This window comes from Taudactylus pleione, unplaced genomic scaffold (genome assembly GCF_031769625.1).
Source record: "Taudactylus pleione unplaced genomic scaffold, aTauple2 ptg000305l, whole genome shotgun sequence".
Lineage (NCBI taxonomy): Eukaryota > Metazoa > Chordata > Amphibia > Anura > Myobatrachidae > Taudactylus > Taudactylus pleione.
The window spans coordinates 5,067,121-5,084,337 of record NW_028284706.1 but is presented as its reverse complement, the minus strand read 5'-3'; the positions used below and the strand labels follow the sequence as shown (position 1 = coordinate 5,084,337).

General features: G+C 37.6%; 1 protein-coding gene across 1 annotated transcript; it reads left to right on the top strand.

The window, feature by feature from the left end:
• Nucleotides 1-1,296: 1,296 nt before the first annotated feature.
• Nucleotides 1,297-16,977, top strand: LOC148511541 (uromodulin-like). The gene is made up of 10 exons (XM_088442083.1): nt 1,297-1,372; nt 2,296-2,360; nt 5,600-5,677; nt 6,845-7,062; nt 7,278-7,432; nt 8,041-8,292; nt 13,417-13,573; nt 14,404-14,482; nt 15,175-15,204; nt 16,417-16,977. Exons 2-10 carry the CDS (start codon nt 2,309-2,311, stop codon nt 16,479-16,481), a joined length of 1,086 nt encoding a protein of 361 aa, XP_088298209.1. The 5' UTR covers nt 1,297-1,372; nt 2,296-2,308; the 3' UTR covers nt 16,482-16,977.
• The last annotated feature ends 240 nt before the right edge of the window (nt 16,978-17,217 follow it).

Genomic DNA, 17,217 nt, shown 5'->3' with positions numbered 1-17,217 from the left:
TGCCACCCACAGAGCCTTGCCCTAGTTACAGCCATGCATTGGGTCTACAGAGTGGCTTATGGAAGCAATATTCATGTACAGCATATAAGTTTACTAATAATTCCAGAAAGAGAAAGCTGCTTGTTAAACAAGAAATACATTTGTTTTTTTGGATTGTTCTGATCGATCAAGTTTAGCGGATCAGTGAAAACATGCCGGTCCATTTACTAGTACAATATAAATACAAGTATCACCAGTAAATGGGAGCTGAGGGAAACAAAATCCTACACAAATCCCTCTTTGTAGTCAACTTTACAATGGGTCTAAAGGGTTTTATGATGGGCACAAGCCCTCAGTATTAGGATGTCCCATGCTTCTGGAGATGTAATACCCTTCTCAGCAACACCTCCACTTCTATAAACCCACACTTTAGTAAATATACCCCCCACTCTGCACTTTTCCCATTACAAAAAATGTGCTACATTTAATTAAGTAGACAGTAAAGGGAAAGAAGACTAATTTTTTGGAGGCACTTGTGGTTGAAATTTTTGTAAAGTTAAAATATAACTTTTATTATTCTTTTCTTAAAATATGGGTGGACATACATCACATACTATAAGTACATTAAATAAGGTAAAAAGGTAGAATAAAAACAGTTTTCTTAAATACACAATAAATCTGCTGTGGCTGATCACTAATTCTCAGCAGAAACTTGTTTCAAAGTCCCATTTTATGATTGGGGAATTAGTTTAAACGTAACTACTATATATCACATAAATAAAAACTGAATAATTGCATTTCAGGTAGCTCACAGTATCGCACCGAACATGTAATTGAGCCAGCCTAATTTTGCTGGCTCAATATTGACTACATCTAATTAAGACAGTTCAGCTGCCCTCTCACTTTTTAAGTTATGTATAAACTGAAGAATTTCTGATCAGAATTTATGTAACATTTATGTAATTCCAAAGTGATACTAGGTTGGACTTTTGATGTAAAGTTTCATATTAGCAATAGTGCATATATCATATTGAGGGATGGGTCGACTATCTAGGTATAATGGTGAAAAAACAGGTAGTCCAGTACTTATTATAAATTAGGTCAACAATGTATTAGAATTGCGCAAACTGTAATTATTTGCTATGAACACAAAAAAACAATTTACTGTTTAAGTTCAACTTGTTGCAGAATCTATCTCACCTTGAGGCAAATACCTCACATCATTGATTAGAAAGGAATGGCACATGTCGTAAGTACAGTACCACTCCTCGTCATCGTACATCCTGTGGCTGTATGGCTAATCTAGAGGCACAACAGCAAACAGTATATAAGCTGCTCAATAATAAAGTCTCTACACAGCAGTCCTCATCATCTAATCTGCACACACATCACGGTAATTATACCTAACTGATTTATGCAAAATGATACTAATCAACTTATTCTAAGCTCAAGTGTGATGCAATATTTCCATTTACAATCTTTAATACTATCATACTGACTGACCAATAAAATAGAGAATAGTATTGATCTAATAATTTCAATTAATTAAGACACCATATAGGTAATTTCACCTATTCTGTATATTCTGAAAATGTGCATTAGACAGATAACCATTGATTAGACAAGTACATTTTAGTAATGTATTGTAGGGATGTGGCAGTATTGTTGTAATCTCTTATATGCTTCATTATTTTTTTTATTTCTCACTTGAGTAGATATACTAAACGTAGGAGAGAGATAAGGTGCCAACCAATCAGTTCCTAATTGTCATTTTTCTATAAATTGACAGGAGCAGGTCTTTAGTTGTTTGAATATAGGTTATTGTACTCATTCATGTATTCTACTCTTTGATGCACACTACAGTATGCTGTACGTGTATTCAAATAGATTATATAAATTCAGACTTTATTTTAGTAGACTAGGGGTCTATGTACAAAGCCTTGGAGAGAAAGTGGACAGAGATAAAGTACCAACCATTCAGCTCCTAACTGTCATATTTTAAACACAGCCTGTACAGTGACAGGAGCTGATTGGTTGGTACTTTATCTACATCTACTTTATCTCTCTCCAAGGCTTAGTACATAGACCCCCAAAATTTATAATCCTTTTTCTTAGCAGAAAAATGGGTGTAGAACCGCACAGAGTGCATTATCATGCAACAGAGAGAGGAAGAAATAAAACTACACCCTCTGCGAAATTGAGTAAAAAACTGGGATTTTTTGTTGTAATTAGAAAAACAGGGAATGTTTAAAAGATGGTGATATATTATATCAATGAATGGGAAATATGCTCATATACTATACCTGTCTCTTCTAGAATCTGTACGACAATGAAGAGTTTTATAACACTGCTCCTGGTGCTGTGCACTCAGTTATTATCAGGTAAGAAACAATAAAATAAAATAAAGAAAATTAAATAAAATTACACAATTAGGTATGTGGATATTTGATTTAAAACAATTATTTAATGTTTTACCTTGTGTAATTATATTCATGAGCCAAACTGGTTGAGAGGTGCCCAATCTACAGCAATAACAAAATAATTCATTACAACTTTGCGCTCTAAACGTCCCTATTGATGATAAATTAGTGGAGGTGCTCAGATGTATAGCAGCACCATGTGCTATAATGATATCCAATTAGTGTCTATCTGACTAGCTGGTGTAGCCAGTTACATGGAAAGAATATACTCCCCGAAATACATGTTGCTAGGTCCTTGGGTTTGTGATCAGCGTTGATGAGTAAGTCAGTCAGGACATTGCACAGGGGGAGGAAACATTTTAACCCTTTTCACCCCCCCCATTTCATAAAATCCCTGCTTAGTGGGTGCTTACATCATGGAAGGCATATACTCCCCGAATTACATATGTCTAGGTCCAGGGGTTTGAGCTGGGCGTTGACGAGTCAGTGTGTCAGCCAGTCAGTCAGTCCATTTGATTATATGATTATATATATATATATATATATATATAAACTAATGTTGCACTTAGACAACGGATTCTGCTATCTACTGTATTCTCATATTTTCATCAAGATACACTAATTTATTATCATTAGAGCTCATATTGCTGCTATTGTACATCATTGATGCTGGTGTTTACAGCACATGATTGTACCGAATTGTATACTGTGTGTGTGTCTTTCAGATAGTATGGTGTTAATGCTGGGCTTCCAAAAAAAAAACATTGTGCAGCATATGTGTCAAACCTTGGAGAGAGACAGAGTACCAAGCAATCAGCTCCGAACTGTCATTTTTAAAACACAGCCTATAATAGGACAGTAAGAAGCTAATTGGTACCAAACAATCAGCTCCTAACTGTCATTTTTAAAACACAGCCTATAATAGTACAGTTAGAAGCTAATTGGTTGGTACTTTGGGCCTGATTCAGAGCTGAACGCTCTGACCAGAGCGCTCACTCTGAATCAGGGCCCTCCTCCATGAAAATGGAGCGTCCTCCTTGACGCTCGCATAGCTGTGGGTGACCACCCACAACATATGCGAGCGTCCATGATGTCCATCGGGCTTGCGACGGAGACCCTGCGATAGGGTCTCGCTGCCGCAAGCCCTGGAGTGATTTTGGCTCTATCAGAGCCAAAATCACTCCCACTGACATCACTAGTGATGTCAATGGGGCCAGCTTCAGACGGTAGGCGTTCCCATGGGAACGCCTCCATCTGGCAGGCACGCCCCCGGCACACCCACCAAAGGGGGCATGCTGTCAATCAACATCGACAGCACGCCCCTTTTGGTGCGAGACCCGGAGCGATGGAGAGCCCATCGCTCGCCGCGTCTCGCGCATGCGCACGACGGAGCTCCCTCCGTCATGCGCATGCGCAGTGGGGGAACATCGACCCACTTGCGAGTGTCCTGACGCTCACGAGCGGGTCTGAATGACCCCCTTTATCTCTCTCCATTTTTTCTCTCTCCAAGGTTTGATACATCTCCCCCTGTGAGTGATAGATATTTCAAGATGTCTCCAGATCTTCACCAGCAGCAAATGCACCAGAACTACACCAACTGCCACCTTAAATGCTGCCAAACATCGCTGGCCTGCACTCACTGGCAATTGGTGTGTCTCCCCTATTTGAATTTTGGGCTGCACTGCAGCCCCACCTCTGGAGCCATCACAGATAGCACAAGAAAGGTTTACATTTGTTTTGAAACCAAACAAAACACGTTAGCTATTAAGTTGAATTTAGAGTATAAAACCCCATCTATGATACAGCAGATCGAGTCTTTCTTCCCATGTAAGAATGAAGCTTGCTACAGAATTAATTTGAAAAATGGCCACAAAATTATATAATATAGGCACATGCAATGAAGAAAGCACAATCAAATTTCAATCTAAAATCAGTCAATCAGAAGCGGGTAGCTAGTACTGGCGCCGCCATGACCGTAACTATGTGTTTGCACCTGTCCTCAGAAACCTAAAAGTGTTATGATGGCTGCAGAGATTTTCTTACCAACATATTATGTATGTAATATAAAAAAATTGAAAATAGCCGGCACTCATATGCTCCTTGCTGAAGATGCGCCGGTGCCCTCCTCGATGACCAGGTCTGTGCAGGGATGGAAAATCCAATATAGGAACGCCTAAACAGGCGGCACTCTGGCGTCTTAAAAAATACTCTAGACCCTGTTGCGGGGTCTAGTGTATTTTTTAAGATGCCAGAGTGCCATCTGTTTAGGAGTTCCTAGGTATGTAATATAAAAATGTATTAGGAAATGAAAGTAACACACAGGGGTATACTTACTAAGGTTCAGGTTTTTAGAGGTGGCGTTGTTGCCCATAAGATTAGATTTATAATTTATCTAGAACCTTCTAGAAGAAAATAGCTAGAATCTGAACTAAAATCCTCATCTAAAAACTCTCAATTTAATAAATATACCCCATAGAGTTGTTCTGCTACTCTGTTAACTTGAAATGTTTACCCTGTACAGCACTGCAGACAAGTGTATCTGTATGGCACTGCAGACAAGTGTCCCTGTATGCCACTGCAGATAAGTGTCCCTGTATGGCACTGCAGACAAGTGTCCCTGTATGCCACTGCAGACAAGTGTCCCTGTATGGCACTGCATACAAGTGTCCCTGTATGGCACTGCAGACAAGTGTCCCTGTATGGCACTGCAGACAAGTGTCCCTGTATGGCACTGCAGACAAGTGTCCCTGTATGCCACTGCAGACAAGTGTCCCTGTATGCCACTGCAGACAAGTGTCCCTGTATGGCACTGCAGACAAGTGTCCCTGTATGCCACTGCAGACAAGTGTCCCTGTATGGCACTGCAGACAAGTGTCCCTGTATGGCACTGCAGACAAGTGTCCCTGTACAGCACTGTAGACAAATGTCCCTGTACGGCACTGCAGACAAGTGTCCCTGTATGGCACTGCAGACGTGTTTATTTCCATATTCAGAATGAAAACATTTAGGTTGGTAAATGCTATTTGTCATTTTTTATGGCCAGCATGTCATTTTTTTTCTGATTGGCATAGCATTAATAATATGTTACTGTTAATAAATGTGCTGACATTTTATACAGTACCTGTATCAGTATTATACAGTACCTGTATCAGGAGCAAGTATGTTTTGTGTTATATACCATTTCTTTTATTTTCTTCTAGTGCATTCTGCAGCTGAGACACCTTGTGATCCTGCTAGTGCTACTTGTGATTGTGACCTTAGTAAATTCACTGCAGCAGGTACAGTATGCATACTCTCTATTGTTATCTGCATTACTAATTATCAAACTTCCTGTTTATTAATAATTACAGATGGCCATTTTTTGAAACATGGTACAATTGATTTGTATACATAAAATTGAACACATAGCCTGTGCAGTATGTGCAGTTACACATAGTTTATCCTCTGGGCCCCTGTCGTTAGTTGTCTCTCAGAGCATGGATTACATATCTGAGCTTAAGGTCATAACCCATCATTTAAAATGTACCCTCCAACATGCATTCAGTTGATCCCAGATTTACTTTGCGCCTTTGATTTCCAAGGATCCCTTCTATACTGTACAAATATGTTATCTAGAGCTGAGATCTGAGAAATTCATTGGTGCTAGATGCAGCAATATATACAGTGTAATTAACTAGTCACTTGGGTGTAAAATATACTGGTTTCAAAAAAGTCACACCTATGTATTTGCACAATTAGCAGCATATGCATTTTGAGCCACAGTCTGCATTTAATAGTGTTGATTTCCAAGAGGATGAACCAACCTTCGAATCCAACAATGAATTGAATCATGTCACCACCACTCTGCAGAATACTACATATCATGGTGGCCCCACCTACCCATTGTTCAATGCCATGATTGGAGACACCACCTCTATCACGCACTTTCAAACTTAACGTCATCCTTCTCAATCTCATTAAAAATCTTGCAGAGTATATCATTCATTGATGCCATGATACCCACAAAGGCATGCCAAATTATGTGAATAAAATTACTGTACAATTTTGAGATTAAAACTATTTTACTGTTATACTATAATATGATAATATGCATATTATGGGGCTGATTTGAAGTTAGGAGCAAATCCAACTATTGGGAGGACCATTTGCACAAGGAAACAAATATTGTCTGTTGCAGGGGAGGAAATGTAAAGTGCATAACCTGATTTAGAGATGTGAGGGGGAATGGCCTAATACAAATCTAGAAAGCAATGTAACAATAGAGTTGCCTGTATGGGTTGGGTATGAATTGCTGACTACATCCCACCTCTATATGTTTGCAGGATATCAGAACATGTAGTATTTGCCTTGTTGATAAATCTAGCTGTGTGTATGATTCAGAATAGCACTGTATGCATTTAGCATTATCTTATTACAACTTTCCCTATTCTCTTCCCATCACTTAGTTCCACCTCCGGTTCCAACCGTTGAGTGCCTTAGTGGAGTTATGAACATCTACATGCCGAAGTGCCAGCTGATAAAGAACCAATACAGTGCCTCTAATTTGGCCTTGAATGATAACACTGTGGCTCAGTGTGGTAGTGCTGAATATATTGTGAATAATGAAGCTAAAGTGACTTTTCATAATCCAATGAAGATCGGGCAGTGCGGTAACAATGTAACTGTAAGTGAAACTGGACAAACTGATTCGTTACTAAATGAACTTTGGTTAATATTTATAAAGTGCACCAAAAAATAAACCCACAAAAGTTTTCCCGATTAGTCTAATTACAATTCCCTGTAAAAGAAAGGAAACAGAAATAAAGAAATGAATACAGTTATGTTAACTCTCTGTTCACTATGTTGATGCAGATAAAGTCTGATTGACTTTCTTCACAGATAAATGATACTCACGTCACTTATTCCAATATCCTGCACATTTATCCTGGGGGAAAACTTGTAACCAGAAGCAATGTTACTGCGGATGTGAGCTGCTCCTATCCCTTAAACTACAATAACGTTCAACTTAATGTCACTCTACATCCCACAATTTCGTAAGTATGATCCACAATCCCATCTTACTATGACTGTCTAAGGCAATACATTTATATCATAATTGGCCAGTGTCTGAGGCATATTATAAGCATTAATCAGTGTATATCTAGTCACAATAATACAAAAGCGTAATACATTTGCCGTAATAAGCAGCAATCTGCCAGCTCAGGATATTCAGTGTAATGATACCATTCTACTGTGGTAACTATTGTCACTTCTGCCTGACATACTGTGTGATACATTTCATATTTTACTATAAAGCATTCTTTGCTAATCCCATGGAGAAATACATAATATTCTAGATACTATTCTGATTTCATATATGTGACTTACTGTATTATTATTGTTATAAGGGTAATGTTATGAAATTTATTTGGCTATGGTACATCTAGATGTTGGCCTTAGTAGATATGGATATACTAAATGGGATGATACAGTACATTCCATTTAAATTGATAATTGAACCTTAATGTCACTATTGTTAAAATAAGCACAATATTGTGTATTTCATCATAAAATCATGCTCAAATCTATATAACTCTGACAGGGGATTATTAGAGAATATTTCTTGTTGTCATATATATATTTTTATATATGTATTTTTCAGGAAAACACAGTTACCTGTGCCAGGAGCAGTTGGTGCCATGACGGTTACTATGGCAGCATATACAGATGCCGGATATACCAGTGTAATAACGAGTGACACTGTACTGACAGTGGAGCAGATAATATACTTTTCAATTTCGATACCAGAACTGGATGGAGAAACACTTTCAATTAAAGTGCTAAGTATATATGCCGGCCCAGGAGGAACAGCACCCAATACAGAGTATTTTAATCTGACTACTGGATCAAATGGGTATGCTGATAATGCCAGCTTTCTTACTGCTTTCTTATGTGCAATGTATTCATAGAATAGGGTGACAGGTATATACATTAACCCTTGTTACAGTAAATTGTGATTTTTGTTCCAAAGATGTGCACATTTTTCACACAGTTTACTTTTGGGCTGCATCACAAGAACAAAAATATAATTTGGGAATATAACATTTTCTTTTAAAAATGTTATATAAATTTAATGGCTTATTATCCTGTCTAGAGGTGTTATACTTTCATTTAGGGGCCATTTATATGGCAGATGACTTAAGCAGCACAGCATAATCTATATGTTAAATTACACCAAATTTTATACTTCTTCTCCTATACATGAACTCACCACAGTTGAGCAAGTTCATGATTCATATGTACATCCAGGGGCTCAATACATTGTATGCATTTACACTTAGAACTAATGTAGGAAACAACACAAATGATAAAATGCATTTACCTGCATATGTTAATTAATTTGCATTCCAAAATACATTTAGCTCAAAATCAGTAACATTTCACTTGAAGTATGTCAGGTGTTGCCGGTGTGTACACTTACAGTATGCCTCACTATAGCCAGGGCCGGCAACAGAAATCTCAGGGCCCGGTACACTGATGTCTTTGGGGGCCCAACCTTCTCACCACCCCCGATCCCACACATCCCTCCCCTGCATGCATGATATATGAAGCATGATAATGTTAACTGAAAGATATTGCCAGCCGTTAAATAAAGTAAAAATACACTATGACTTAACACACTTCCACCATCCCCAGACCCCATCACCTTCCTCTGCCCCAGCCCCTGTCATCTTCTGCCCCCAGCTCTCATCACCTTTGTCTGCCCCCTTCACCTTCCTCCATCCCCAGCCTCCATCACATTTTTTCCATCCCCAGCCCCCATCACCTTCCTCTGCCCCAGCCACTATCACCTTCCTCTGCCCCAGCCCCCATCACCTTCCTCTACCCCAGCCACTATCACCTTCCTCTGCCCCAGCCACTATCACCTTCCCCTGCCCCAGCCACTATGACCTTCCTCTGCCCCAACCACTATCACCTTCCTCTGCCCCCTTCACTTTGTTCTGTCCCCAGCCCCCATCACATTCCTCTGCCCCAGCCCCTATTCCTTATTCTCTATCCCCAATCATTACACTATTTTTACACAAGTGTCATATACAGTGCATAAAACAGAATAATGTCTAAAGGTCACATTTCCATACAAAATTTTTATGAATACAAACACAAATAGATATGAAATTAAGACAAATGAAATATAAATGTCTGTTGTTTTTCCCTTTAATAAATGGCATTCTTTTCTGCATTAGATTAAAAAAAAATCTATTAAGTAATGCAAAAAGATGGTCATGACTATATGACTATAATATAGCCACAATGCTAATTCATGAGTGTTATCAGCTGGAGGGGTCAATACGCAGTCAGTCAATGAGAATGGCTATCTAGTTCTGTTGATATTCATCATCATCATATTGTAGGTGAGGATATTGGGCTTTGTGCTGTCTGGCCAGACTGAAGGCAGCCTTATGTGCTAACGGTTTCAGAATCACTTAGACAAACAACGGGAATGTACTTAAATATGACAATACTTAGGTTTCAAATTATTTAAGCAACAAAACCCAGGAAAGTTCATCAAAAAAGAACCTACTAAAGGGACTATAATTACTAAGTCCCTGGGAGTGCAGTCCCTCACTGAGCCATGCTGTTACTTTTCATGGCAGAGACCAAGACCAATATCCTTCTGTTTTTGCAGGTCCACAAAGTAGCACGGCCCACAGAGATTTCACCAATGTCTTCTTGACCAGTTCAGCAGGAGCTATAACCCCTCGTTAGTCTGAAAATGAAAAAAACAAACAAACATAGCACAAGTGCTCTTTATATAGAGAATTAATACAAATAAGTAGTTGGAATACTGCCTTAATCCTAGAGCTGTATACTACACTGGCCCAATCAAGTGGAACTAGATTTGACAGGGCCAATGGGCAAAGACTTTGGCACTGTCTACACCAAAACTAATTGTAACATTTTCTCATTTGTAGCATTCCATGTAACTTGCACAGCATCTTCTTCTTATCCATACACTTAGTTTGGGACTAGTAAACATTACGAGTGCACACTTGTACCAGATCTGTAATAGGTGCAAAAGATAAGTCTGGAAATAGGCGTATTTACAGTACTCTTAATTCTAACTGTTTATAGTCCGCAGTAGAGTAGACACGATTCTTACTGAACTTTTACTAAGGGCCTAATTCATAACCAATTGCAACTGCAATTCCGCATGTAATTGTCCGATTGTTGCATTCTGCACATGCGCGAAGACTCCACTGTGATCGGGACTGATGCAGCCCCATTGCAGAGTGATTGACAGGAAGTGACCGTTTGGGGATAGTGATGGTGGGTGGTCAGCAAAACGTAAGCTTGCCAGTGCGTTTGAACGGCATTACAGGGGCATGCATAAATTAGCCACTGCGATGCCATACGCAGCTTGTGTACTCACTGCGTACGATGAGGTTAACAATTTCTGAGTAAGGTCAGACCCTGCGCAAGTGTGCGTGAGGCTCCGATTGTACTCAATGTTACCGATGGTTTTGCAGTCTTGCTAAGTATTATGGATGTATGTTAGGTAAAGTGGGCATCCTTATGTTAGGCTGTGATGGCATTGTGATTGCAAACAGTAGCATACTTTTGCAGTGTGTGACTGTGTGCGTAATCGCAACTGCGATCGCAAATAGCGATCCGCAATGAATCAGGCCCTAAGTCAGAACACCTGATTACATCCCAGTTATGCCTCTTTGGTTGTAAGTGTAGATGTGACTGAAATGGGTATAACTCTGCTTTGCTCGTATATATGTGTAAGTTCTGTTTCATAGCATGCACAGAATGAAAACACATAACATATGCTCCACAAAAATGGGTATGCTCCTTCCTATCAGAACTACAGTATGTACATGCCAACAGGAGAGCTTCAACACAGATATATGACATAATTAATATTATAAACCAGCCAGAAGTAGTTCTAGACACAATGAGCAAGGCATCATCTGATAGTGAGATTCAAACACATTATGTTGAAACTGAGAAAGGTATGCCTCATAATTTGAGAGTCCACAGGACAAATATACAGTTTTGCTGAGACCAGATGCTAACTAAATGTATCTTCTTGTCGCACTTCATTACAAAATCATGCTGCTTCCTGATATGCTAATACCTAAAGAACAATTACTTGTATTCAATACTGGCTAACACATTAAAAAAGATCCAAAGGTGATGCTAATTTTATTACTTTTAACACTGAGATCAGAAAAACATGACCTGTTAAGGGGCCTATCCATTAACAGATCTTTCTGTTCGTTGAAAGACAAAAGATTTATCCCTAGAAAATCCCTGGGGCTGTGGTGACAGATATCTGTCATGTACATGACAGATTTTTGCAAACTACGAACAAATGAACGATATTGCATGACATCATTCAGGGAGTGGATTTTTTTATGTTTCTATTAATTTTCATTAAAAATATAGTTTGTCGTTCGTCATTTACCGCTTATAAACTGATAGATATGTCTAATATCTGTCAGCGATATGCGATAATTGACCAACATGTTTGGATAGACGAAAGACAAAATTTGTCGGCCGCGGGAGTGCGCATCTGTCATTGTTCAGGGCCTATCCATTAACAGATAAATTGAACGACTGAGCGATATATCATTCTATTGTTCAATGCTAATGGATAGGCCCCTTAAGTATCAATTGAAAGTACCTTCGAGGAACCAAATTATCTCAATATTTGCCACAGTCCCTCTATTTCTGACAGCTGCCACAGCCTCCATTGATTTCTATGAGGCTGAGAAGCTATCAGGTTTACCAAGTTCCAGAATCCAAAGCCTATCCATGACAGATACATTGAACGATATATCGTTCATCGTTCAAATTTATCTGCTAATGGATAGGCCCCTTAAATTGTCACAGAAGACCAAGTTTGGGAAATGTTGATCTATACTATAGGCTGTAGGGGAGAGAGCCAAACAAGCAATCTTTTATAAACATATTTATCTCATATAATTCTCATATAAATAAATTGTGGCCAGGAAAATTTAAAATCTCATAATAAATATACCTACATAGTATTACCAGTAGGAGACAGAGCTGAGCTATAAAAGCACACATTGTTCCACCTCATGTTAAGATGTCTGTCTCTTCTTGCTGGCAGCTACTCTCTGGTCCAGTGCAATGATTGAGCCCTCAGGGGTCTATTTATTAAGCAGTGTTAGGAGACAGAGTGAAAAGGGATAATGTGCCAGCCAATCAGCTCCCAACTGCCATTTCACAGGCTGTGTTTGAAAAATGACAGTTGGGAGCTGATTGGCTGGCACCTTATCACTTTTCACTCTGTCTCCTAACACTGCTTAGTAAATAGACCCCTCAGATCCACACGCAGAGCAGACTTGGTAGGAAATTTTCTGCCACTGGACATGCACAGTAGTTCCAGACCATCCTTTATATGGCATGTTGTAGCTGTAGTAAAATCTTTATATACTACTATTATTGTGTTCATGAATAGAGCTGTTGGCCGAGGGAATTCAAGGCATCCGGAAACAACCCCTATTCAATTTGTAAGCCTGAAGTATGTCGAACAAAAGTAGAGATATGCGTAGAACCCAGTGATTTGATTTTGGTTCTATTAACTAAACCTTGGATGGAGAAAAGTGAAGATAAATACCCATCCAATCAGCTCCTAACTGTCATTTTTCAAATACAGCCTGTGACATGGCAGTTAGGAGCTGACTGGTTGGGACTTTATCTCCATCCAAAACTTTGTAAATAGACCCCTAAAACATTGTCTTGTCTTGACCCACAAGTGTTTTGGTTCATTATATTATGTGTTTAAAGCATCGGGCAAAACTGCATTATAGAAAGGGTGCCATTTATTTCAGCTGTATTAATTACACTAATGTAATTTTAATCAAAACCAAACATGATAGACCAACACAAAATAAAAACATAGAAACTTTTCTGATTATTATTGGGAACAAAATGAATAGAGATATAATGCTACAAAAAGGGGAAGAGTCTAATTACTCATTTATCATCTGCTTACATTTTTTAGGTGCCCAGACCTCAGTTATGGTTCTGAGCTAATCAGTATGACTAAAAATGGAGATGGTTCTGAAGCAAGATTCACATTGAAAGTCTTCAAGATTACTAACTATGATGATGTCAACATCTATGCGGATGTAACACTTTGCAAAGGCAAATGTATTACGGTAAGACTTTATCCGACGACGTTACCTAACTGTACTAAGTTCATACCAGGACATGTTTTATATTTCAAAAAAGCCATATCCATAATATGGGACTGATATGCATGCAGATGACAATCAAAGATTTTTCAGTATTCCTGGTTAAAGTGAAAATATAATATTTTTGTATATAGAGGAATATTTATCAAATAATATTTGTGGGATATTTGCAGGGGGTACCTGCAAATATTAAGTATCAATTGAAAGTACCTTCATGGAACGAAATTATCTCAATATTTGCCACAGTCCCTCTATTTCTGACAGCTGCCGCAGCCTCCATAGATTTCTATGAGGCTGAGAAGCTGTCAGGTTTACCAAGCTCCAGAATTCAAAGCAATACAGAGTTTTGGCCCCACAGCTAATACCATCTGAAGATGTTGTTACCCGCTGTACTGTAGCTTATGGACTACATTTTACAAAAATTGTTGGCAATGGCCACCACACATGCTTGGTCAGCAGACATGTGCAGTAGCGGATGATGATGTTTCCTTCAGTGCTGCAAAGTGAACTCGGTAATACATGGTCACTGTAAATTGCACCTACATAGTATTATATAACATTTTAAAGAAAAAAGTATTTGTACCTAGCACAGTGAAAAAATATATGTTACATAATATATACATTTATTTTATACTATCCTTAGATAAAAGCTATGAAGGTTGTGTCTCCTACTTCTTTGCTTCCTCTTTGTCTTATAGTAATGTCACATGAATATAAATGGTGATATATTTAAAAGTATCTCTACTTGAAAAGAGCCCTAACATTTCCCTATCTGTCTTTTCTACCCTGAACAGACTTGTGGTGTCGACACCAAATCAGATGATCGTTCCTCAGATGGGAATGTAGCAAGTGTCGGTATAGAACTTACAGCTTGTAAGTAGCCCTGTAATAAATCAACTAACTACAGTCAAATTAGTAACCATATATTTACATTGGCAATAAGTTCTCAGAAATACTATTTTTGTATCACAGTATTAATGATGTATAATCAAATGAAGTAATAAATTCACCTAATACATGTGTGTACAGTGTAATGTTCACAGAGAAACTCCTAGTAACATATTAGTTAATGATTTGTCCCTAAATGTAACAATTAAAAAAAAAAATATATATATATATATATATATATATTTGTATATATTTCAGCACGTATATTATTACATATTGCTCTGAATTGAACTTTACAAAATAATTGAAGTTTAAAATGTATTTAATGATACAGATTACAAATAGTACAATGCATGTGATTTCCCCATCCAGTGATTTCCCCCATCCATCTACACTTGTATCTATATTCCATAAATGGTTACATTGATAGTCCCAATGAAGTTACACGAACTGCACTTCTACAGTGGGGGGGATTCTATACTTTATATTGTAACTTAATACAAAAGTGGTGATAATTCCAGTTCAGCATGATAGCTTTATTATGTCATCTATGTGACCTCATCCATTTCAGCCATAATCTTATTAGTTGCTATTATTACTAGTAATGATAAACATAATGTATCCTTTTAATCTATGCAGGGCACATGACTAACTTTACATTTGCTTACCTTTTACAGCTGAAACTGTCTTTTCTGGAGCCGTTGACCGTAAGTGATTTTCCTGTAAATTTTACACATATTTCACTTGTGCAAATGATGTCAATAAGGCTCAAAACATTTACTCATTGCTGGAGAGTGCAAAATGTCCATTAAGTACAACAACCCCTAATATCAGTATGGTAGCAAAATAAACCAAACAAATGATATGCAGACATCTTGTTTTCTGAAGTGCTCTGCAGTGGTTGCAGGCTACCTAGGCAGGGAAAACTTGAAAATACAGCTGTGGCAGCAGCTTTGATACCACTGTGACAGCCCATACAGTTGCCAGGGGACACATAAGGGATAAGGGACGTATGAATGTGTGCACCACCAAATCTAGAAGCACATGCTCTGTTCTTCTGTGCATACATGGGGGCTCACATTTGTGCTTCTAGTTTCATTTGTTGAAAATAAAAATTAATATACAGGTTGAGTCTCCCATATCCAAAATGCTTGGGACCAGGGGTATTTTGGATAACGGAATATTCCGTTGTTTGGAATAATTGCATACCATAATGAAATATCTTGGGAATAGGACCCAAATTTAAACACAGAATGCATTTATGTGTTATATACACCTTATAAACACAGCCTGAAAGTCATTTTATACAATATTTTTAATAATTTTGTGCATCAAAAAAAGTTTGTGTTCATACATGAAATTAATTTATGTTTCATATACACCTTACACACACAGCCTGAAGGTTATTTTATACTGTATTTTAATAATTTTGTGCTTTAAACAAAGTTTGTGTACATTGAATTATCAGAAAGCAAAGGTTTCACTATCTCAGTCATTCTAAAAATATTCCGTATTTCGGAATATTCCGTATTTCGGAATATTTGGATATGGGAGACTCAACCTGTATTGTATTTAACATACAACAGTATATATAATAGATAGCTTATATAATATATAAATAAATTTTTACTATGTCTTAATATTTTTTCTAATAAATAACTTAACAATGCTAATTTAATATTACTGCATTCTTAAAGGAAGATACATGTTTTTTCTAATACTTTTTATACTGAATAGTGGTATCAAACCAAATCACATTTTATTATATAGAAAATTAACTATCTATGTCAATGTAAATGATTGCTCTGAGAGATAGATAATCAATTACATAGTTATCCTGTTTTCCAACTATATAAACATTTATTTATTCAAACTATGCTGCATAGACAAAACCTCCATCTGTTTGTATTTTATTGTAGGTTTCCCCATGCCATGGACGTTGTTTTCACTCATCTCATCTCTGCTCTGTGTGAAGTTGATGTAAATGCATTACTGCTTCCTGTTAGTGCCAATATGGGGGTCCACAACCTGAACCAAATCAGACTGGATTGAGAAAAACATTCTTATTACTTCCTTTGTGCTACAACCTTCATTATTTACTCTGCAGTCACAGCAATTATATAAATTAAAAAAGACAAGATGCAACAATTTGAATACTGATAGTCTATGTGGACCTATACTGTATGTCACAGTATTCATACTGTGGTCAAAACTCTGGTACATTATTACCTGCTTGCTTTGTTTATTTATGGATCTTGGACACATTCAGACTGTAAACTATTTGGGACAGGGGCCGCCTCAGTAGTATTGGACTAATGCTTTGAACTTTTGCCATCCACACTATAATATGCACTTTTTTCTCCTGTGTGTAGCTTTACATGTAAAATGCATACATGTATTACTTGCATGCACAAGACCTGTCATCTGTATTCCATATGTATTCAAAATTAAAGTTTTATTGTAAATTCTGAAAGCAATAAGGTTTTACTAGATTTCATTTAACCACCTCCTGTAGCTGACATTTTCCTGAAACATTACTAAGTGTAAAAACAAATATGGTTCTGAAATCCTTTGTGCCACAAATGGTAAATTAATGGAAGTGTACATCTATGACAAGTAGCTGCTCTGTTTTATAAGTATTGTTAGATGTATCCAAACAAAGGTTATAATATGGAATTACAATTCTACCCTAAACTTAAAATGACCTTATTAAGCGAAGG

What these genes read in the sequence shown, in the direction of transcription:
- LOC148511541 (XM_088442083.1), top strand. Translation starts at nt 2,309, where the DNA reads ATGAAGAGTTTTATAACACTGCTCCTGGTGCTGTGCACTCAGTTATTA. An exon ending in CGGTATAGAACTTACAGCTT is followed by an intron (nt 14,483 to 15,174) that starts GTAAGTAGCCCT and finishes TACCTTTTACAG; the next exon opens with CTGAAACTGTCTTTTCTGGA. An exon ending in CTTTTCTGGAGCCGTTGACC is followed by an intron (nt 15,205 to 16,416) that starts GTAAGTGATTTT and finishes ATTTTATTGTAG; the next exon opens with GTTTCCCCATGCCATGGACG.